Source organism: Vidua chalybeata, chromosome 1, assembly GCF_026979565.1.
Source record: "Vidua chalybeata isolate OUT-0048 chromosome 1, bVidCha1 merged haplotype, whole genome shotgun sequence".
Taxonomy (NCBI): Eukaryota; Metazoa; Chordata; class Aves; order Passeriformes; family Viduidae; genus Vidua; species Vidua chalybeata.
Genome location: NC_071530.1, coordinates 44,089,134 through 44,111,970, shown reverse-complemented (window position 1 = coordinate 44,111,970; position 22,837 = coordinate 44,089,134). Strand labels below are relative to the sequence as shown.

Genomic DNA, 22,837 nt, shown 5'->3' with positions numbered 1-22,837 from the left:
CTCCTAAAATAGTTGGACCTGAGATCTGTAAAGTTTTTATATCCCTTGGGACTAGATGCTGCCAAAAGAATGTTTACTTTAAAATGGGTACTCCAAACTAGGCAAGCAAGCACAGGCAACTCCCAATTTAATTAATAATTCAGAGCACAGGAACCTGAAGACCTGGCAGGAATGAGAAGGTTTAACACCAGCCTTTGGGGTCTGGTTTGTCTGTCCCTGCTTTCCAAGTGCTCTGTAAAAGAAGCTGCTGGTGACATGGCTCTTTACAGGAGCTGCTAAAACATTCCTTGCCAGCAAACAGGAATTGGGTTCACAGAAATACGTATATATATATACATACATATATATATATATATAGTGGTAGAAACTGAATAGCTGTATATCTTCAGTACCTAGAATTTAAACCTGTCCTATTTTTGGGAGGAAAAGTGTTGCTACACTTAGGGTAATGTAGATAATATCTTTTTTCCTTCAAGCTCTGTGTTTGCAACACATTCTTACAGCCAAAACTGTTATTTCAGCTGTTGTTAGGAGCTTACCTGTGCAGGCCTGGGCTGATGCATTTTTGTGAATGATGTTCTAATTGCCAGGACCATTCAGAGAGTTTTCAAGCTGTTTTCTAAAAAATTTAAATTACTGTGAATCCATGCTGAAACAAAAAGACCCTTTTGTTTCCTCTTTATGGAAAACCCCAGGGACTCCTGTGTGTAATCTACATAAACAAGTAACCTGTCAGGAATTGCAATCGGAGGCACTGATCTCACTGACTGCAAATACCCTCCTCATAGAGGACAGTGAATTGCTGCCACAGCCTCTCCCTTAACAGACCATCTGAGGAGTTATTTAACCTCTCAAGCAGCCTGCTTGGAATGAAGCATCTTAATGTCCTCCTTTTACCTAAGGAAAGGAAAATAGGCATGTTAAAAGATAGATATACTGCAAACATGGTGCAGTTTTCACTATGAAAAAAGGAAACTCTTGGTCAGGTTCAGAAGAGAATATAACCCTAAGTTTTGTTCAGTTTCTGCAAAATCTTTCCAGCTAAGTAAAAGCTAATGTCAAGCTAAGTACTTCTCTGCTTATAGTACCTGCAATAAATTAAGAGCTTTAAAAATCTTCCCCAGATTGTGCTTAAGCACCCCAAAGTTAAAAAGAAGACATAGAAGAAATGCTGGTGGTTTTAGTTTTCTCACTTTAAACAAAACAAAAAACAGTGTTTCACTTGCAAGTTCTCTTGATGAACATGAAAGCAATATATTTGTAAGGAAAACAGAGATGCTTAGTTTTGCATCAATATGAGCTGAAGGGAAATCACAAGTTATCTCACGATGCATGCTGGTATTGCAAGAACTGACTGTCTTGCCTCTGGTTTTGCATGAAAGGATTTAACTGTGTATGGCAGTGAGTGAGGATACAAATCAGGAACCAGTTTGGCAGAAATTTGGTAAGAGTACTAACATTTACACTGTTCTGCTTCTGTTCTTGAGGGCAAAAAAGCTGCTGTTGTCAGCAACACTCACTTAACAAAGGTCATGTGGCAGGAAAGTGATGAACAGGATGAGCAGCTGCCTGTGTTCTGGTCTGGAGGTTTATCTACCCTGGAGGCTTTTAGTACAGTGGGACTGGCTCTGTAAAGTGGTGGGTTAAATTATACTTATTACTTTACTTCCAGGGAGAATTAAACTAAGTCTGATTAAGGTCACTTAAATCCTGAACGTGAGGGTTCAGATTCATTGAGGAGAGACCAAAGGATGTGAAGATCCTTTGCATCAGAGGCTTTGCTTATGGGCATGCCTTTACCCTACTGCAATTAATGTAGCTCTCCCAATGCTGAATCAGCTTGCATTATATCAAGGGCCAAACTAGCTTGAATTAAGGATAATTACTGTGGATCTACTGTCAGGCAGCCATTTGCAAGCTCAGAGTAACTCATCCCTAATCCCAGAGACTATGCCTGTGCTTTCACATGTGTTTTCCTTAGCAGGTGCCCTAGGGTTTGGCTGAGATCGACTCCCCCTCTTCTGTTTTTCTACAAGATGGCCCAGGAGGTGGAAGAGGCCAAGTTCTGTATCATCATACAGACCTATGCTTGTTTCATGAAGAGTTTCAAGATGACAACCTATTATTAGAGATACACAGACATCTTAGGGGAGATTTTGCAGTTGATCATGGAGCATCCTGGGCTCCTTTCCCTTGGAAGGAGATGCTTTGCTGCTGACATGAGCATGGTACCAAGTAACAGCAGAGCCCAACTCAAAACTTAGCCAGAATCACTGTTTTCTCCATAACTGGAATTGAGCCTGAATTGTGATTTGGAAATTTCCTTGAAGTTTGAGTCGAACGAGCATTGATCACAGCTGAACACCATCATTAAAGCAAAACCCCATGGTGCTCAGACTTCCTGCAGAGATGGGAACTTAAATCAGCATAATTTGCATGCCAGCTTACCAGAAAGAAGACATAAGATGTTCAAGTTCATATTTTATTAACCACTTCTCACTGGCTTCCTTTTCAAAGTCTTCCCTGCCACATTCTTCTGGATGGTTGTTACATAAAGATGTGCCACCAGTAGGGACTTCATGGGACTGCCTGCCATCCTGCCCTGGGTCTCCCCACTTTCTGCAGCAGGAATAGCCTGGCCTTTCCTCTTGAAGGGGGCATATTTTTGGTTTGCTCCATTTTGCTGTTGTTTGCAAAGCACCTGGTGTTGCAGGTCATGAGACAGACCCTGCGATCTTGACTCCTGCCTGCTGGCAGTCTTGGCAGGCAGCAGTGGGAAGCTGTGACCATGGGGCAACCTGGGGAGGGCAGGACTAGACCTCATTCCTGACTCCTCATTCCTGTCCCAGCCTCCCAAAAAGACACTGGAAGCTGCCCAAAGGAATCCGGTTCTTGTTCAAGGGTATTTTTTCTCCCCAGTGAAAGTGTTTTGCAGCAGGACACAGCCTAGGAGCAACCTCTGATTTGCCCTGTGCTAGATGATGCACATGAGCAGAAAACATGAGTATGACACATTGTCCTTTAGGTATCAAAAGAGCTTACCAGGAAAAAAACCCAAAATAAAAGTAAAATAAAGAGAAATTTGCCACATGTGTTTAAGATACCTAAAACATGAAAACCACAGAGTAAACAGTCTGTGACAGGTCTAATCAGGCTGAGGCCCCAGGAGCACACAGTCAGCTCAGCCTACAAAAAGGTTAATTGTAGGTGTAAAGAGCAAACATCACATGCAGAGTGTGACTCCTGGGTGCCACATCCAGGCTGGTCCCTCTGCAGCAACTGTCCCGATGAGTCCCCTCACTCCTCCACTATTCATGTCTCTCTTTCCCATGAGCAGCCTCCATGGAAAAGGAACTAAATTACAAATCACCTATTTTTGTTCCTCACCAAACTGGCCAGTTACAATGATTTTTTTTGTTTGCAATTTAAGGTAGGTCTGACAGCTAGAAGAAAATAACATAAAAAAGCTCCCTGGGGATACACAGCTCTGCACCCTTCACCAGATGCTTCAATGACATGTTATAAGTAAGTTCTGGGGAGAAATCAGGAGCTCACTGACTCTTGCCAGCCACAGCCAAAGGTGCTTTTAGTCAGCCCACAATGAGCAGTCAGAGGGAAGTCAGAGCATGAACAAGGGCCATTTCCCCATGGAGGAGGTTTGGCTCCATCCGCTTCTGCTGTGGTTTCTGCAAGGTGACCTCTCGGTTACATGCTTTTGAAGGGGTCTGGAGGAAAAGTCTGTGCTAGTTGAAGGTCCCCAGTAGCACTGACCCACCTTGTGTTGTCACCAGACTTCATCCCCAGGCATTATTCTGGACAAGCTGGTGCAGAACATGTGGAATACTTAGGTGCATTTGTCTTGCATCAAGCCCACCAGGCTCTGCTACCTTTTGTGATGGTGGACCGACTAGAAAAGCAATCTACAGCAGAAAAAGCTCAATATTTTTTTGTTTACTGGTGCTTAATTATCAGCTTTGCAGGCCTACAGCAATGAGCACTGTGCCTAAACTCACAGATAAGAAAGAGAAATTGGAGGTAGAGATTAATCACTTGCTGCAGAGGATGCAAATATTTCAGACTGCAAAGTACAACTAAAGCCAGGTACTTTTCCTTCTTAGTTGCTAAATCATTTAAGAGAAAAATTTCATTTTTTCTCATGAATCTTTTGCAAGGTACAGTACTTTTAGATTACTTTTTACATGTGCACACTGGGGAGTCTACAGCTTCTTAAAAATGAGATTTCAGTGACTGTAGTACATCCAAGGATTTAATCAGCACAGTGCCATAGAGAAGCTGAAGACCTAATGTAGGCTAAATGTAAATTTGTAAAATTGAAATAAGTAAATAATTCATATCAGCGACATCAATTTGTGTGTGGTTTGTTCATCTTCCGGCCTGAGTTGTTTCAAAAAGTTGAGGTTTTTATTAAAGGTAGAAGAAGAAGAAGTACAAGGAAGAGAGTCACAGTCCTCCTTCAGAGTTGTTTCAAATCAGTTGTCTTCCCCCATCTTTCCTCTCCAGGCTACAGAGCTTCCTTCAAGACTGAGGAGCAATCTGGCTGAAGATGGCAGCTGCTAGTGTCGTGAGTATACAGCTATGTCACTGTTCATCTCCTTTTCCTTCCCCCCTCTTTGTCTCCATCAGTTTTCTGCCCCTTTCAAGCCACTGGTACCATCCCAACATAGCAGTAACAAAAAGACTTCTTCTCCCCTTCTTTCCAAGTTGGGCATTTTGCCTTTTGTTATGTATTTGAAGCCAAGCAAACCATGGTTTGAATTATCTGACATAATGCTTTCACCACCTACCATTTTAGTAACTGAAGTTAGCTGGACATCATGAACTGCTCTTTTGTGAGTTTTTCACTCAGTGGGTCATTTGTATAAATCTCTGCTGTGCTGCACACTCCAAGCAATCTGAAATTACCTGTTTCACTGGCAGCCTTTGCACTTTCTTATTTAAATGGAATACATTAAGCATCTTCAATTGCATCTGGTGGAGAGGGCAAATGTACGCTTTACTGAGCCTCTCAACAGAAATTTACTAGATGTCCTATTGCAGGTCACACATCCTGGCAAGAGTAGCCTGGATTACTACAGGAACGACAGCATGGTGCTGTCCCTGTGTGAGAACCCAGTGAACAGCACAGACTTCATGTGTGACAAGAGGCAGGTCAGGCACTTTGCTCAAGCCTTCCTGCCAGTGTTTTTCTGGCTCATCTTTGCTGTGGGCACAGTGGGGAACACCTTGGTTGTGCTTGTCTATTGCAAATACCACTTCAGGAGGAGCATGATGGATCTGTACCTGCTGCACCTGGCCATCGCTGACCTCCTGCTCCTTTTCACCTTCCCCTTCTGGGCCAAAGCTGCTTCTGATGGATGGATCTTTAAGGACTTCATGTGCAAAGTTGTGAACAGCATGTATAAGATCAACTTCTATGGCTGCAGCTTGCTTCTAACCTGCATCAGCTTTGACAGGTACAGCACTATAGTCCAAGCAATGAAAGCTAAAACTTGTAAGCGAAGGTGGCTCCTGCGCAGCAGGCTCATGTGCCTGGCTGTCTGGCTGACATCTGTGAGCCTGTGCATCCCAGAACTCATTTACAGCCAGAGCACACAGGTGGGTGATGTAACAGTTTGCAAAATTATGTACCCACCAAACGTCAGTGTGATCTTCAGAGTTACGGTCCTGGCCTTGAAAGTTATCATAGGATTCTTCCTCCCGCTCCTTGTCATGGTGATTTGTTATGCCCTTATCAACACCCTCCTACAAGCCAAAAGATTTCAAAAGCAGAAGTCGCTGAAGATCATCACCATGATCCTCACCGCTTTCCTCCTCTCTCAGTTCCCGTACAATATTGTTTTGCTGGTCAAAGCCATCAACACCTACACAGGGGTGGTGCACAGTTGTCAGGCTGCCAACCAGCTGGACATCGGGCTGCAGGTCACCCAGATCATCGCCTTCCTCCACAGCTGCCTCAACCCCTTCCTCTATGTCTTTGCTGGCGAGCGGTTCAGGATGGCACTGGGCAGGATGATGCAAAGCTGTGGCTGCTGCTGGAGCAGGGGCCAGGAGCACTCTGCCTGTGACAGCCAGGAGCACAGCTCAAACTGGTCCTTTGCCATGCTGGGGAGGCGGCGGGTGAGGAACTCCCTGATCCTCAACACTCACTGGACCTCCTTTGTTATGTCCCCTCCTTGCAAAGTCATCCTGTAAGTTAGTCCTCACCTGCTCCTCTCCAGAGAAGCACCAAGCTCTTTGGAAACCATCTGTATACCCCAAAGATTATCCCAGAGGGGCAGAAAGGGTTGGGGACCTGCCCTTGATGTGCAGGACCCAACTGAGGGTTGCTGGCTGAGAGAAAAGGAAACCTTTAGCAGATGGGAGCAAAATGGAAACATACTTGCTATAAACAGAACTGATAGATGTCAAAAGCTATCTTTGTGACAGCTGGCCCATCTGCAGCTCAGACCACAACCTGAAATAACAAGTCTCATAGCAGGTGATACACCCAGGTATGGCAGCAACACAGGCTGATGAAGTGTTCTGACCACAGGAAGCAGCAGCAGGGGGTTCAACCTTCATTTGCTGTCACACCAGCTTCCCCTAAGAATGTGGCCTGACTTGGGAGCCCTGCCACATTCCTACACCAGATTCCATCCTGTGTAAAGGAGAATGGTCTTTAGCTCTGACACTGGTTTGTAGCAGTGAGCAAATGCTGCTCTCTGTGCCTGGGCAAATGCAACTCTGTTTGGCTGCATAGGTGGTTTTTCTTGCAAAGAAAAGCCAGTTGTTTGTGTACATAAAGTGAGCATTGCAGAATGTGGTCTTTCTCCTTTATTTTAGCTGTGTAATGTCAGTTTCGATGGCTTCTGTTTTGATACTGGAAACAAATCATCCCTCACAGTAAAAATTAAGGGCTTTGGAGACATTGAGTTGTTTGTCCCAGGGATATTTGCTGTATGGTGCAAAGCTGTCATGAACCAGAACACAAAAACCAAACCAAATGGTTCAGCTGACCACCAGTTATGCACCAATATCTTTGAAAAATATATTTAACCTAGCACCAGCAAGACAGGGAGTAATTAAGTGTCAAACCTAATGAAATTTGGAATGAGACATCAGGATGTGGAGGCTGCCATTCCCAGAAGTGGTGTGCTGTAATGCACCCCAAAACCTGAGCCCACAGGGCATCATTTATCTGTTCCGCTTTGCTCATCCCCTCACAGGGACATGGCCTTGCCAGTCCTGCCTGACCACAGCCTGCACCTCACATTCTTCAATTGCAGAATGTAGTGCTCAGGAGGCTTTGTTTTAAATAATCTCATGTAACCTGGTTTGCCTTCTGGTATTTAGGTCTTGCAGGGAAAAAGAGTTTTCATTGTGCGTTTATCATTAAAGCATGTTGGTAAACAAGAGGTTTCTGCAGAGTTTGGTGCTGCTTTTCTAGCTATACCTGGTATACCTGGGCAGATAGGGGGTTCAAGTTTCATATACATTTATGAGGATTTTTTTTTTAACCTTAGGAGGAAAAATGGTCAAAGATGTATATAATTTTCACTGTGTGTACAGGAAGGGTATGGGGTTTTTTTGTGATTTGTGCTCAGCAAACAGAAGCCAAAATTAAATAAAGGCACTGCCACATACACCAAGGGGATGAACTGGTTGTTTCTTGCCCACGCATCCTTCCCAGTTCATACACATATAATCCACACACATAACCTGTTTGCAATCACAGCATTTACCCCTCTCAAAAGAAGCCAAAGGAAAACTTTGCTAAGAGGGTCTATTTCAAATATCTAACCCTTGTGGTGTGGAAGCTACAGCTGAGAACCCTGCAGGCACCAGAGCAAGTTTAGGCTCCTGAGATGAGGGCTGGGGTACAGGGCAAGTTTCTGAGGGCAGGGGAGGAGGGAGCACATTGGGGGCAGATGCTTCTCCACAGCAGCTCAGCCCTACTATCCCTTCCTGAGGCTGGGGGTGATAGGGCACATACTCAGAGGGTTCTCCTGGCTCCCAAAGAGCCCTTGAGTTATGCAAACAAGCAAGTATGCAAACCTTAGCTGCTGCAAGCTCCTCTTCCCTGTACTACATCTCACAAGCCCCAGGAACCTGAACTTCGTGGCCATCTCACAGAAAGTAAAGCTTCTTCAGTCCCCAAAATGCAATGGGAAATACTCGTGCTCAATCAGCAGGTGAAACTGCTGAGGGTGGTGAAACAGCAATGAATTTGCAGCAGTTTGGGGTGACGGGGTTGTCCCTGGGTTATGCACATCCTGCTCTGAGTCAGGGTGCTCCCATCACTGTGCCAGGGGAAGTTGGGGACCAACCTCCCTGGGGGTGGTTTTTGCTGCTGGGGTTTGTACCACCATGGCTGCCTGCAGTCTAGCAGCTGCTGGTGGCTTCCCAAGCTGCTTTCACCACACAAACACCCCTCTGGCTGCAGCCTCATCAGCAACCCTTCTTGTTGGTCAGGGCAACAGGGACTTAGTCATGGAGGTGTTTTCTGCCATTACTCCCTCTTGCATCTGCTGGGGGCCTCCATCTCTGAGCAGCACAGCTCCTTGTGGTCAAACCCTTCTTGGGCTCCTCTGTCACTCTGCCTTGACATTTTAGTTGCATTTATCCCACCACAATCCCTCTTGTGCCTGGCTAGGGTGTCCCCAGCCTTCACCTGATGCTCTCCCAGGATGGGAGGTTTCCTCACAGGCAAAGGGTATTGTCTCCCTTGCTCCATGAGCACTCCCAGGGGATTCTGCTCATGTTTTATGCACAGCTCTAGCAGGATGGGCACCCAGCAGTTGCTGGAAGTCCTGGTAGAGACCTGAGATCTTCCACAGCTTGGGTCCCCTCCCTTCTCTTTGAGGTCAGTTTTTCCTAGATGTTCCCAGTTTTGGGCTGTAGTCTCCTATGCTGTTGCTCTTCTTCAAAGAGGCAGCTGGACTTGTCCCTGCCCCAAGTGCTGCGTTGTCACCATGGTGCAGGCAGTCATGTAGAGCAGCACCAGCCTGCTTGTGGTACAAGGGGAGGAAGCTGGGAGAGCCCATGGGAAACTTTTACTCTCTGCAGGCAAACCTGCCTACCTGGTGCCTGCTCTGCCCAAAACAGAGACATCTTTATAGAAGCACCTCTTCCAGAGCACAGGGAAGTAACAGAAGGATGTGAAAGTACAGGAATTATTACTATATTTGGACTTCAAGCATCCCTGTGACACTTCAAGGACTAATGAAGAGGATATGACAACCTGGTGGCAGCTTCACATGGTCCCCACAGAAAAATGTTATCCTGTTTGTGCCAAGGCCTGTTCTTGGGGCACAGACCGAGAAATATAAAGCAGAAGTAGGGTTGGGAGAGCCTTTCCCCTAGCACCAAGGGAGGGGATATTACCCAGGATGGATAAAAATCCATTACTGGAGATGGACACAAAGACTTTCAATGGCTGCAGCAGTTCCCGGCAGAGCTGAGGTACAGTAAGGCATGGTCACTTACACATGTACTGGCTATATGTAAAACTCACTCTTTGCAGGTCCCTCATACTCCAGATTAGGCTTTGCTGGAGCCTCTCCTAGAGGGAAGCTTCTGAATGTGGAGCCAGGACTCCAGATGCCTCTGGAGATGCTCTGAAACTTCTACTGGTAATTGTAGCTTTGAAATGAGGGGATGGCAATATAAATTTCATAAAACCCCCAAGTAGATTATACAATTACCAGATTTATCTTCTACACAATGCTATCTCTACAAGGCAAAAAAGGGACAAACATTCGCAGTGATAAAGAATTTTATTCTTAAATTCCTGAGGTTAAAAAAGGGGGGAAGAAGCATCAAGAAAAACATTCCAACACAACCATTAACATTTCTGTAACTGTACAGACACTGGTATACATGATTTTTCCCATATCTGGAGCAGAAGTTTGATGTGAACAGGGCTTGCAATTCTTTGGCAGTTAAGATCAAAAGATGCTTCTGAACAAGTTACAACCTCAGTGATTGAGCATAATTAAAACTACAGTGCAATTTCAGTTTTAGGAAAAAACTCAGGCTTTTGTAGCTTTGCTATTTTTTAATGTGGTACACTCTTGTGCAATACCTCTTTCATTTTTCATAAAGAAACACTGAGTAATGTTGAGTAAAGGAACACTGTAATTTTATTGAAGAAACTACATTCTTTCCTTTGCATAAACCTCCTCGAAATAAAAAAAAAAATTACCCTCTATATCTCCTTACCCTTTCCAGCACCCATAAAAACATCTAATTGCTTATGCTGACCACAATGTACAATCTCTTTGTCCTATGAATGTGACATCTCCTTCAATTAATTTCATGATCAATTTAAAATATTTTTCTCTTTATTGCATTCCTGCAGATAATAAAAAGCCTAATTCAACACATCACCTGAGCACCTATAAATAAATAGATTTTTTCAGCATTGCTGGCATAACTCACAAGAACAAGCATTTTATGAATGGAAGAAGGAGGTGCTTGAATGAAATAATCTCTTGCACAAGCCTGCTCTTGTGCAAAGTCCTTTATTGGATTTCCATGATTCCAGTAATGAACTGTCCGGGACATTTAAACGAAATGTCTCTACTAATGTCAGGTTCTTTAGTGTCTCTGCACAGCCTCTTACAGCTATTATGATGGGATTATTGCTTCTAGGAAGCTTCTTAGAACAGCTGCACTCCTGTCCACTTGCAGCTTACCACCCTGATACTTCATAATTTGAAACTTTTTCTCCTTAAGTACTGTCTTTGGTTAGAAGCAAACATTGTCTTTTCATCTTTATACTGCAGGTTCTGACTCCCTCTCTTAGTCCCCTTTCAGAGAGAGAGAAAAAAAAAAAAAAAAACAAACATAAAATTACCCTCAAAGGGCAGGAAAATCTGAAGAAAAGGGACCATAAAGACTCAAATGCTAAATGAGAATAATCCAGCGGATTTACTCTCCTTCTCCCAAATATAGGCTTCAGCCAGTCTCAGGACTGTCTACATGATAGACCTCCAGAGAAACATCTGGCTTACTACATGGAGACAATTATTTTGAAAGCTACATGAACAGGGGCTTAAAAATATTTGCCACACAATAAAAAAAAGTCAAGAACTGGATGTGGAGAGAAATCAAGAGGCAAGGCTGTCAAATTATTTTTAGCAGAGAGATTTCAAATACTTTTTAACAGAGATGCCATATTTTGGCTGAAGATACTTGACAGTGTCCCTTTACCTTACATTTGGCATGTTAAGAAAGATATCCCAGTAAAATTAGTATTCTAAGTAAACAACAGCAAAATATCTTTAAAAACCACACTTAAAAGCTTAAAAGAAAACTGCAGCAGACTTCAGTAACAGCTCAGTGAAATTGCATAGCATATGGTACACAGTACTCCATTTTTAAGCAATAAATAATCTCTTCTTGCTTAATTAAATATAAAACATAGCTTCAAGACTGAAATATGCTGTAATTCATGAACCTATCCACGCCATTTATTGCTGTTCATTGCCCACTTCAGTCTCTTGTCCATCTCATTTTCATGCACACAACCACTGCAGCCTTCAGGAGTTGCACCTTCCACTGATCACTCTGCCTGGCAGAGGGTTGGGAGCACACCACCACCATGGGAAAAAAAGGCAGCTGAAGGCAAGGGAACGCTGTTGATGAGTCAGAGACCTAAATCCTAGGTGCTCCATGAAAAGTAGTCATTCTTTCACAATCTTTTTCAGGATCACTGTATTACAGATTGTTAACAACTGGAACAAATGATGAGCAACCTTTAGCTTTAACTGCCATTATTTTCTTTTCTATGATCAGAAATTTCCCTCTGCCTCAGCTGCTCCTGTGTAAATGTCCAATACTTGCTTTGTGATCTCCACCTTTTAAACAACCAGTCCTTCGGGGTGGGAGATTCCTTATGAGTATTGGATTGGACCAGCAAAACATAAACAGCAGCTGGCCTCTCCTGACCACCTTCCCTAGCTGAGCTCATTCCTCCAATTCCCTCTCCTTGCTTTTACAAGTTTGCCCCTTTCCTCTCCCCAAACCATTTGCTTCAGTTTATGCTTGCCCTTTTTTCTTCTTTCCCCTCATGCTTTATTTTCTGTCTCCCACCATGACCCCTGTATGTCAGTTACAGCTGCCACCAAGTCTCTACAGGGTTCCTCACAGGTCTTGCTGGTCTTCTACTAACTGCTGCACTAAAACCCTCCAGGTCTGAGGTTTCTTGGGAGAACAGTAACATGAGAAATCGGACACACTTAAATTATGAGGAGGGCTGGTTGGGAGAAAGAGCTTTTCTTCTTTCTCCTGCCAAATGTTTTGCCATGCTATTGGAAGACAGGTTTTTTTGTACAGAAAAATCCACTTTCAGGTATTTGACAAAAAGCTGAAATTCTATATGGAAAGCAGATGGTTTACATAGAAGTTTTTATAAGCGAGATACATAAGCGAGAACCCAGTCTTCCCTTAAAAGGCAGTGTTAACAGCCCCCAAATCTGAGATGGAAAGTTAGCAGTTGGTTAGGGCAACTGCAAGACTTAGGAAAGGGACAGAATGCACTAACACCACTGGATGGAGAGCTCACCAGGTCTGGATATGCATTCTGTTTTGGATGGACATTTTGAGACCCATTCAAACATTATTGCTGCCTTCCACATGGTCTAGAGAGAGAGACACTGCTGACCTCCCCAGAAATTGTGCTTTCCTGTGAATGCTGATGACTAAGGTGCTAAGGCAGGAAAAAGGAATGCTCCTCTTCCCAATATCACCCAGTGAGCAGTACTTTATTCCACTGGGGATGTTCTGCGTTCTGCCACTGGTGCTCACCGTAGGAACTGGGTTCCATGGGCCAACATACAGAGTACAGTGAGCCAAAGTGAAAGGAGTTGCTGCTTCATGTTTATTATTTTGTAACCGGTATTCAGTGCCAAAGCATTGGAAAAAGCCAGTTAAGACTTACCAAATCTTAGCCCAAAATGTATAAAACTCCTATGGTTTGCTGCTTATAAAACTTGGAAAAGATAAGAAATTCTAGATGGATTACAATAATTGTAAAGACTGAAGTATTGCATAATTGCTGCTCTGACTGTAAGAGCAGTACAGCAGAAAAGAGATGGTTATGTTTACACATCAATGAAGAGGTCAAAAATATGCATTTTTCTTTAAATTTCCTTTTGAAGGATATTTCTGGAAGAAAAACAGCTAAATTTTCAGCAGAGAATTTCAGTTTGCATTTAGATACTCCCACACTTATTTTTCTCCTCACTGAAAAAAAAATTGGTTATTATTGACCTGTTAAACCACACAACATAGCTTTTCAGCAATCTGTACACAGTACAGAACCATTAGTGTTCCTGAAAAGGCTTCTGTTTTTAGTGTACACATCTCCTCTTAAGTGCATTAGAACTATTGCATAGTTTCAAAGTCTTCAAACACAGTGGTAATCAGAATGCTTACGCATGTACATAAATAATATCATATCTTAAAAATTTAATTAAAAATACACAGTATAGTAAAGGCTATGGAAAATCACTTCCATCATAGATGACAGGTCGCTCAACAGCCAAGTGATAAAACACTCTTTTTGAGATAAACCTGTTAAGGAAAGAAAAGAGAGCAAAAAGATCATGTTAGATGAAGCCAACAAAGAGGGGAAGCCTTAAAAGTGTATACAGTTTTTCAATTCAGTGTTGTTAAAAAGAAGTATGCCTGCGCAAGGGCCATCAGGTTTGTTGTTAAAAAGATGACAATCCTGACTAAACTGTCTTGGAATGAGTCACAAATGACTTGCTTACTTATGTTAACCCTCCCAGAGGTTCAGAAAGAAGAGTGGAATTCTGCTGTGGGGGTAGGAAAAAAACCCAAACAAGAACAAGAACGAAAACTCACTCTTGAAGACTTCTTGGCAAGGAAAATTTTTTTATACTTACTTGTAAATGGCTGAATAATGGTACATCTGATCAGTTCCACAGCCTGTAAAACCAGGCTTATTTCACCTTTTACGCCTGGCCAGGACCTACCTAGAAAATGTGTTGTCAAATATCAGGGTATAGATTCCAGCGTTTCTGACTTTCACCTGTCCTCTGATAGTTTCCTTATGAGAGTTGCAGCGAGTCATAGGGATAAGAACCTGGAATTCAATACAAATCAAAATGAAGCTTGCTATCTGCCCTATAAATTGGCGTTTCCTTTCAGAAAACCTTGATTTCAGCCACCGTGAAACTCTCAAAGTGCATCTATGCCTGTAAAATGAATTACTCTAACTGATTAGCATTAAAAACTACCCAAACTAAAATCTCACAGTAAGACATCTGTTTTCCTTGTATTATATCTTTACAGCACTAACCTGTAATCTCTGCTTTAGAGATAGAATCAAATCCTGAACTTTTAAATGTTAATCTAAGAGACTTTAATAACTTAATCAAGTGGCACATTAAATCCATATATCCAAGAGCATGATTTAGCTAAATATATTTTTAATATGTTTTTATATTCCCTGTGTTATAAAATAAGCTTTCTCAGCAAATCTCTTTTTTTATCTGCACTTACAGCAAAAGTGTGTGTATCTGTGGTTCTATGTGTGTTTTGCTGTAAAACCCTAGCACAGCTGTCAGAAAAGCAGCTGACATAGATCAAGGATGACCCTATAAAACACGAAGTTTTACCAAAGAAATATATCAAGACAAAAGCAGCATTCATACTTCTTTCAGCTTTCAGATTTAGAAAAAGAGATATTTTACACGGAGCTAATAACCATTCCGTGAATTAACACAAGCTATATAAATGTCTTATTCCCCCAGTAAATCACAGCCATAGAGTTCACCCTATCACGGTGAATTAAACCAACAGCTGCCTTATCTTCAACAAAACTTTGCAATTAGTTGAGTAAAATAGATTCACTTAATCTGTAGTCCTCATGAAATATGGACAGCACATATAAAACTGGGTACCTTGGGCACAGTAAAGAGATTTTGCACACCATCCAGGCACTTAAGTATATGCTTCATTGTAAGAAATGTAGGTAAACCAAGAAATTTATCTGCTTCCCTGTGGTTTCTGCTCAAGGGCCTGGCAAAACCAGCCTTAAAGAGTTTACAAACTACGTAAAATTGAGAAAAAAAAGAGAATTTTGCAGACTTGGACATTCAATTTTGATTAATATTACTGAGTGAATTTCAGATGCAAGCAATAGAAGCTATAGGGCTTTTCAACTCAACATTTGCAGGCAACATTAAAGATGTAGCTTTGCCTTTAGTAGAACTGCAGCTTAACTGGAGAAACAAACCCTTAAATGCATTAGCAACTGGCATTCTGGTGAAGACCTCCTAGCAATATATGTCAATTCCTGCAGCCTGGATGAGTGTAGAGCAGTACAACCTCTAAAGCAGTAAGGAGACAAAGGCCTTACTTTGCACTGATCCAGAGGTGTGTCTTCAGACTCTTGGTAGACAACGCTGAAGGATATGCTTTTGGGGTCTGATGAGAAGATCCAACTGATTGTTAGTCCCATCTCTGTAACAGTGATGGGAATGATACTGTAGGTGCTGGATTTGATGAACAGCTCTCTGTTGCTTTCTCCAAAATTCATGATCTCTTCTACTGTAAGGGGTAATTTCATCCTGTGAGGGAGAAATATATGATTACTTGAAGAGATATAATCCACTTACTCAGACAAAACCACTAATCATTGATTTTTATTTTCCATCTATTTCAGGTAGACTCCACAGTGTAATTGGGACATGCCCACAAGATGCATGAAAATTAAGCCTCAAATGAAAGTAAAACCTACAAAAGAAAAAATCTGACTGATATTAAGAACCTTCACTGCTCTGGCACAAGTGGATTTTGTTCATTTAATTATTTCATTTCAACTGAAGAAAACCAGTGCTGGAATAAAGCTTTTTAGAGTGACTACAGATAAGAAAGGAGTGCTGCCCTCTACTGTTCTTTTTAAACAAAAGTAAGTGACCTGGTTTATTCACCTTCCTAGCTGAATCTAAAAATTTGCACAGGAAACAGGAGGGATCAGAGTTCAGAGGGGACAGGTGGATGGAATGTGAACAGCAGCTCTGTTCTGAAGCGCTTAATGGTACATCTGGGTCCAAGCTGCAAAAATCTGACTCAAAATACTTCCAGTTAAAAAGGAAATTCTTAGCATCTGGATGATGCAGAGTCCTACAGCATTAGATGAGCTGACTTCATTCTAGTATCTGTTTAAGACTGTGATCAGTGAGGCCCTGAAGCAGGAGAACACTGGTCACTTTCCAGGGGAAACCTGTAATTTCTAAGATCCATTGGCTCTCACCTACATTACCCTAACTAAAACTAATCTCATCTGTCACTTTTCAGGCCAAATAAACTGTTTGCAAATCAATAAGATCAGAGTAAGCCACAGTCCTGTCGTGTCTCAGGTAACCTTTGATTTTAATAAAATAAATATCATTTTTGGTTTTGCCTTACAGCCCAGCTATGATTCTAGTTACTGCTTCATTTACCTGGATCTCTGAACAGGAGCAACGAGGTTGAAGCATAGACTGATTTATCTCCTTGCAGTCAAAAGTTTAAAACCTTTCCCATAACTAAGGCAAAATTTCAAAGCTAGGTTTAAGGGGAAAGTGAACAAAGGTGAATTTCTCTAAGTCATGTGCATTTCCACACATTGGATTCCATTGTTGGTTGTGCAAGTGACATGCTGTATCACTATTGCATGTAACTAGGAATTTCAGATCAGGACATATGCAGAGAATTGTGCACATACAGTACACACAGAGCTTGAGCTGAGGCTTAAACAAACATTTTATACTATGGCATGTATCAACCAGAGCAAGCAAACCAGATTCTGGGAAGCCACTGATAAATAACAGATATATGCTCCAAAAGGCCATGAATTCCGTCCCTTTGGCAAAGGTCTGACTAGAGCTGCATTCCCTGACTTGACCTTGCAGTTTCTTTCAGAGACTGCTAGAACTGCACAGCCTTCTCTCTAAACCCCCTTCGTGTTGACAGCAATTCCTGCAATAAAAATAGGAAATGTTTTCTCATGTGATGTGGACCTACATCTTTCCTTCTTATTTCCCTGCTGTTGCACTGAAGTTTTCTAGGACTGAAGAGAGAGGACCTAGCTCATTGCTGATGCTCTGCATGGTTGAATTCCACCCTCTCGTCCTCCTCAGACCAAATTCTACTGTGGGACACAAGTGAGCAGCTCTTCCAGGAGGCTGCAAGGCTTGTGCTCACATAGCTGATATCTCAGCCTTTATGCTTTTACCTATAGCAATGAAATCATTCTGCTTACATAATTTCTCCTGACTTCAACAAGCATATCTCAGCATCTTGAGCAACTTGCCAGTCTTCGGATTCATCGAAAGTTGAAGAATTACACGTGCTGTTTCTAGAACAAGAAAAGAAGGAAAATCATGATTCCCTGAGTAGTATGTGATCAAATAAGATTTGCATGCTGATGCCTTCCTAAAATAGAAATGTTTTGATAGTTCTGATACCAAATTCTAGGATTCTTAGTTGGCCCATTGTAGTGAAAAGACTGGGAAAACCGCAGCCCCCTTCTTCTCATCACTGTGCACAAACGTAAAACTCTTTTTATCCTGGTTTCATGAGCTAAGAGGAATACATATATACATCCAGAAAATCTTTCCTGCAATCATAACATAAATTTCTTATTGAGACAATGACAGGTTTTGAAGATTTCTGGCAGGTGGGAACTTGAGTAGCAGACACAAGCAAAACAGTCTGCACTTGTCCCTTAAACAAAGCTTGCAAAAGGATAAGACATTTCCCTGGATTTAATCTGGGAGGTTATTATCCAGTTCCTTACTCTGACAATGTACACAAAACATATTTTATTGCTGTAGAATTGCTACCATGTTTCTTCTTTTACAAAAAAAAAAAAAATACAAAAAATACTGCACGATTCAAACACAAATACACCAAAGGTACTGTTACAAGATGACAAAGCAAGACGTCTCCTCCACTCCATTATGTGTCCCGTGAGCAGTGAAGCAGAGGGAAGAACCTGATATCTACACCTTACCTCAAAAAAGGTGTATACTCTGGGTGAACACTGGAGTAGCACCAGGTAGGAATTACAGGGCTGGACACAGAGAGAAGGATGAGTTTGAGAGTCAGGAAACAAACGCTGATAGTTTCCAAGTAAATTAGAGCTTCTCTGACTGATTCTTGTTTTGTTTCTCCGCATTCCAGCAGTTTGAGACAATTAAGCTGTCCCAGAAAAAATGCCAAGGATTCTTATTTACAGGGAACCAGCTGGTTGGTTCCTTCCAAAAACGAGTGGACTCTAATAAAATATGTGATTCTGAACCATCAAGTGCAGTAATGCCCCAAGAGAGCATAATTGCCACACCTGCTGTAGACCAATTCTCAAAATCAATGCACAGTTAAACATTTTCTTTTAAATCCAATGGGACATGGCTCTATCAGCAGCACTGCTAAGCAGAAGAGCATGAGAGAATGTCTCCTTCAGGTGGTTATGAGCAGCATCTGAATATACTGTGTCAACAACGTGCAATCACATGTCAGTTTAGTGCAGTGACATTATTGTTTGGAAACAGGACGAATTTACTGTTATGACTGCAAATTAAACTGCACCCACTGTGTATACATTTCCTGAACTGTTATCTCAATATTCCTGTTCTTTTATTCTTGCAGTCTCTTTAATAATTCTTGACTTCTTCAGTAACACCACTACTGTTAATACCCTAAAGAGACAGCTGGGATGTTCATGGGAGACTCATAGCTGTAATCAAGTGCCAAAACCTGAACTGTAACCAGAATTGCACAAGGAATGTAAGAATTAAGTACTTACTACATGTTGGTCCACAAAGGTTACTACAACATCTGTGCAAATACTTACTGATGCAAATAATTTCATTGTTAACTATCTTTATACAATCAGATAAGAAAACTGATTCTGAAAAAAAACCCCAAAACAACAAACTAGAAAACTAAACTATAGCTTGTAAACCTACACATACATTTTGCTTACACAATGGGAACAGCAACTGGCTTCGTGCTGTAATCCACATAAGTCCCCCATCCCACCACAGCTACACAGCTTTAATTTCACAGCCTTGAATTCACGCAGAGCAAGAGAACTACACAATTACTGGCTTTCTAGAAGTGTCAAACTCCATGATTTACTACACAATGCTATTAGAGTTCTTGATTTAGTCCATTCATTTCATCTTTCATTTGGAAACTTGAAATGTAAATTAAATCCCAGGACCAATATATGTTCATGTTCTCCTCTAGCACATGATTTCCCTTATTCCTGCTGCTGCAATCTAGTACATGGTTAGGGGTTACTTTGCCACTTGGCTGTTCCAGCCAATACATTCACCACACATCTAAGGCTAAGGGAATGCTACGTCTCCTAATTTGTGCATTAAACCAAAGTGCCTTACAATCACAAAGAAAATCCTCCTTCTCTTTATGATATCTCACTGAGTGTAACAGTCTAAACTAAGGTCTGGTAGGCTATAATATAAGAAACAGTATCATGATTCAACTGGAGCATTTTTTCCCTTGACAAGAGAATTTATACTTGCATGATCCATTCACTCTTTGTGTTAGCACTAAGGGAATGCTCCTACAACTTGCCAGGTCCCCAGATTATGAATATGCAGCCTCTGGTGTATCTATTTAAACGGTCTGTATTCTTTCACTTCTTCCTCTTTTTAAAAGTGAAATGAAGTGGGGCTAAAAGCAGAAAGAACTGAAACACGGAAAAGACACTACAGCAAGAAGATAACAGCTCTGATTCAGCAAAGCCTCAAGACACAGATTGTTGGAAGCTGATAGAGCATTTTGAAGAATTATTGCTTCATGCTTGTCTTGTTCTTATGCACTTCCTCAGGCACCTGCTGTTGGTCACTGTCCCTAAGGTGGATGGCCTTGTCCACTGTGCCTGTTCTTATACATAAAAAGCATTTCTTACATATGATACTAAAAATACTGTGGCCAACATCATAAATGGCTTGGGGAGTTAAAAGTTAGAAGACGCTTTTGTAATTAAAACCTGAAAAAAGATGGTTCAAATCTAGATTCAGCAATTTTCTGTTTTCATAAACACCTGAGCTCTGACAGCTGTAGCTACATGTCAGAGGTGTCAGTTTCCTGTGGCCGAGCAGTGAAATCCCAGAAGCCATCTGCCTGTCAGCACTGCAATGATTTCTGGAGAGAACTTCTGTCATCCAGGTGAGACTCTTACCGAATTGCGTGAAAGGCAGAAACCTGAAACGGAGACTGGAGGCTGTACAGAGCCCCTAACAGCTGCTTAGCCCAGCAAACACATCTGAAAATGCAAAGAAACAATCAAAGGCATTATGCTGAAGTGCACCAATGACTCCCTGAGCCTGCTGTTATCTAGCATGTCAGACCCATCCCAGGTACCCTAACTTAGTTATTAGCCTTCCTCTCCAACCCAACAAAAAGCAGTAAAAATAGAAAGAGGACAGTAAAGGATCAGGAGGAAGGATACCACAGACGGCCCTTGACATGGACAAGAAAAGAGGCATCATTTGGGATGGAGCAAGGGGGATACAGAGCTGACTGAGTTTTTAACAGGGTGCAAGACAGTGTCTTGCATGAGGGTGTATGGGTGGGAAAGGAATGGAAGTGTTAAGGGCAAACCCTGACATATGTTGAGATGGGAAAGCATCACACAAAAACTACACAGAAAAAGATGGATAGACATGAAGATCCATCACTGTGTGCTATGAGTGAGATGCTTACTGCTATAAATGAAATCCCAGCCATTTCTCAAAAAAGTATGTATGATTTAGCTATGCTACTTACTGTATGAAACAAAGAAAAACAACCAACAAACAATACAAAAGGACTCCCCAGCCTTAAAACTGGTCGCACTCTATCTTCAAGATGAGACAATAGAGAGAAAGCAAGCTAGGGAAAGAATCATGACAAAGGAATATTTCTGTGTTCCAAATGACAACATGCAAAATATTTTTAATTTTTTTTTTGGTTTTTATTGTGATAGGGAAGATGTTTGGCAAAGGCTCTAAGATGAAGATAGCTTTCAAACACTGCATTTGGAAAATGTTCAGAACAAGCAATTAGGAATTACTAGGGTGCTTTCAAGTCCCCTTCCCAGCAGGAGGAGCAAACAGATAACTGGAAATCAACATGAAAACTACTGACAAACTTCTGCCAGTATAGCCCAAATACTGCAGCCTGTAGATCACCAAGGCTACACCCACCTCTGTGGGTAACCCTCGTTAAGATACCTTTGAATTTTCTTTTCACACAGTTCTTTAGAGGCTGTTAAGAGAAACTGAGGCAGAATTATAGGACAGATATAACAGAAGCAGTTTCTGGCCTGAGTTTATACCAGTATCCACTAGGAGCCCCTGGTCCTTCCAGCAGAGCTGCTGCGCAGCCCTCCCTGCCCAGCCTGTAGCTCCACAGAGGCTGCTCCATCCCAGAGCCTGCAGGCTCCCTGCAGCCAGGGTGGTTTCTGCACCCAAGGTCCTTCACAGCTTTACAATCAAATGTTCTTCAGACTGACCCATCCAGGAGTAACAGCTACTCTCTCAGCCCACTCCCTATAACGGATAAATTCACACAACCCATATGTTACCACATAGCTTAACTACTGCTGTGTCATCCTCATACCTTATTCTGCATCTGAAAATAACTGATAAAAGCTGCTCCCCTGTTTGACAGGAACAGTTTGTGAATATTTAGCACCTCGCTCCCAGTTTGCTTAGAGGTAGAGAAAGTGCTATCACATGCAATGAAGCACAAGGGAGAACTCAGTTTTTAAAGAGCATTACACAGCCTTACATTTCTCATGTCAGTAGTGTTCTTTCAATAAATGATGCTGCAGAAGTAAGTAAAATTTGTGCTGTTTTCCTTTATATGCATTTGCAGGTTCCAAACTCAAGTAGTGAGAGATACAAGCTCACTGCTCTACAAGTCCGAGTCCCAGAAGCACTCCAGCTATGGTAGCACAGGCTGCTGCTAAGATCTGCCTGCATTGGCTTGTTTCTCTCAATAGTGTTTCCCTCTCTTGCAGAACCAAGGGACACTCAAACTGCTGTACATTAGAACTCACTAGGTGAGGCCTTTCAGCCAGTCTTGAATCGGAGGTGAATTCTGCTAATCTTACCTTACAAAAGTCTTAATTTACCAGGTAAACAGCTTGCAAAGATCACTAGTCTTAGGGCTGTTACTTTTATGTGCTGGCAACAGCCCTGACTGCAGGGCTGTTGAGTTAAGGAGAGGCTTAAGGAGTTAAGCCTCTTCTTAACTTGGAGAGCTGACACTGCAAAACCCCATCCACACTTGAGAGGGAGTGTGATGGAAGGGGCTGACAGAGAATTGGTCACTCCTCCCTCTGAGAGTAATACAAATGTAGTGCATTAATTAAAATCTTCCATGTTTCAGTAAGTCACTTGAAAGGGGGAAAGGAAGAAATGCTGCCATCTGATGATGTGACTGACATCTCAAGAACAAGATGAGGCTTAACTGAAACACAAGTTCTGAAGTACTCATTGAGACTCAAACTCTGCCTTTTGGGACAGGTCCAACCCAAGCCAAACAACTCTGATGCTCAGAGTCTGCAACCTGAGCCTAAATGGTAAATTTGGCAAAACAAATTTTATTTCTCTCATGGGTTTCCCCAGAAACCTCAATCCAAGCACTAAATCACTGATGTATTAGAAAGATTAATCCTTTATTGTTTTCAGAAGCCTCTATGTAATTGTCTTTTGAGTATGCTTTTGAGTCAGTATAAATCTGTATAAATCTGGTAACAGATGATGTATTCAAATACACCAGCTGTTTTGTTTGGGTCTTGACT

The 22,837-nt window shown here is 42.0% G+C and overlaps 2 protein-coding genes across 6 annotated transcripts in view; one reads left to right on the top strand and one right to left on the bottom strand.

Moving 5' to 3' along the window:
- Positions 1 to 4,494: 4,494 nt before the first annotated feature.
- On the top strand, positions 4,495 to 7,568 carry CCR9 (C-C motif chemokine receptor 9). The gene is made up of 2 exons (XM_053953093.1): positions 4,495 to 4,582; positions 5,059 to 7,568. The coding sequence occupies exons 1-2, from the start codon at positions 4,565 to 4,567 to the stop codon at positions 6,211 to 6,213; spliced, it is 1,173 nt and encodes a 390-aa protein (XP_053809068.1). The 5' UTR covers positions 4,495 to 4,564; the 3' UTR covers positions 6,214 to 7,568.
- A 2,189-nt stretch (positions 7,569 to 9,757) lies between these two features.
- The window catches only part of FYCO1 (FYVE and coiled-coil domain autophagy adaptor 1), a 45,268-nt gene continuing 32,188 nt past the window's right edge, over positions 9,758 to 22,837 (bottom strand). For 3 of the 5 annotated variants that reach the window (XM_053941416.1, XM_053941441.1, XM_053941451.1), the window contains exons 15-19: positions 20,228 to 20,311; positions 17,279 to 17,374; positions 15,392 to 15,602; positions 14,004 to 14,113; positions 9,758 to 13,578 (exon numbers count right to left, since the gene is read on the bottom strand). In XM_053941416.1, coding sequence (XP_053797391.1) covers positions 13,503 to 13,578; positions 14,004 to 14,113; positions 15,392 to 15,602; positions 17,279 to 17,374; positions 20,228 to 20,311 — 577 coding nt within the window. In that variant the 3' untranslated portion in view covers positions 9,758 to 13,502. Of the gene's footprint in view, positions 13,579 to 14,003; positions 14,114 to 15,391; positions 15,603 to 17,278; positions 17,375 to 18,017; positions 18,092 to 20,227; positions 20,312 to 22,837 lie in introns of those variants that run through there. The other 2 variants (XM_053941424.1, XM_053941426.1) reach the window with 2 other exon arrangements.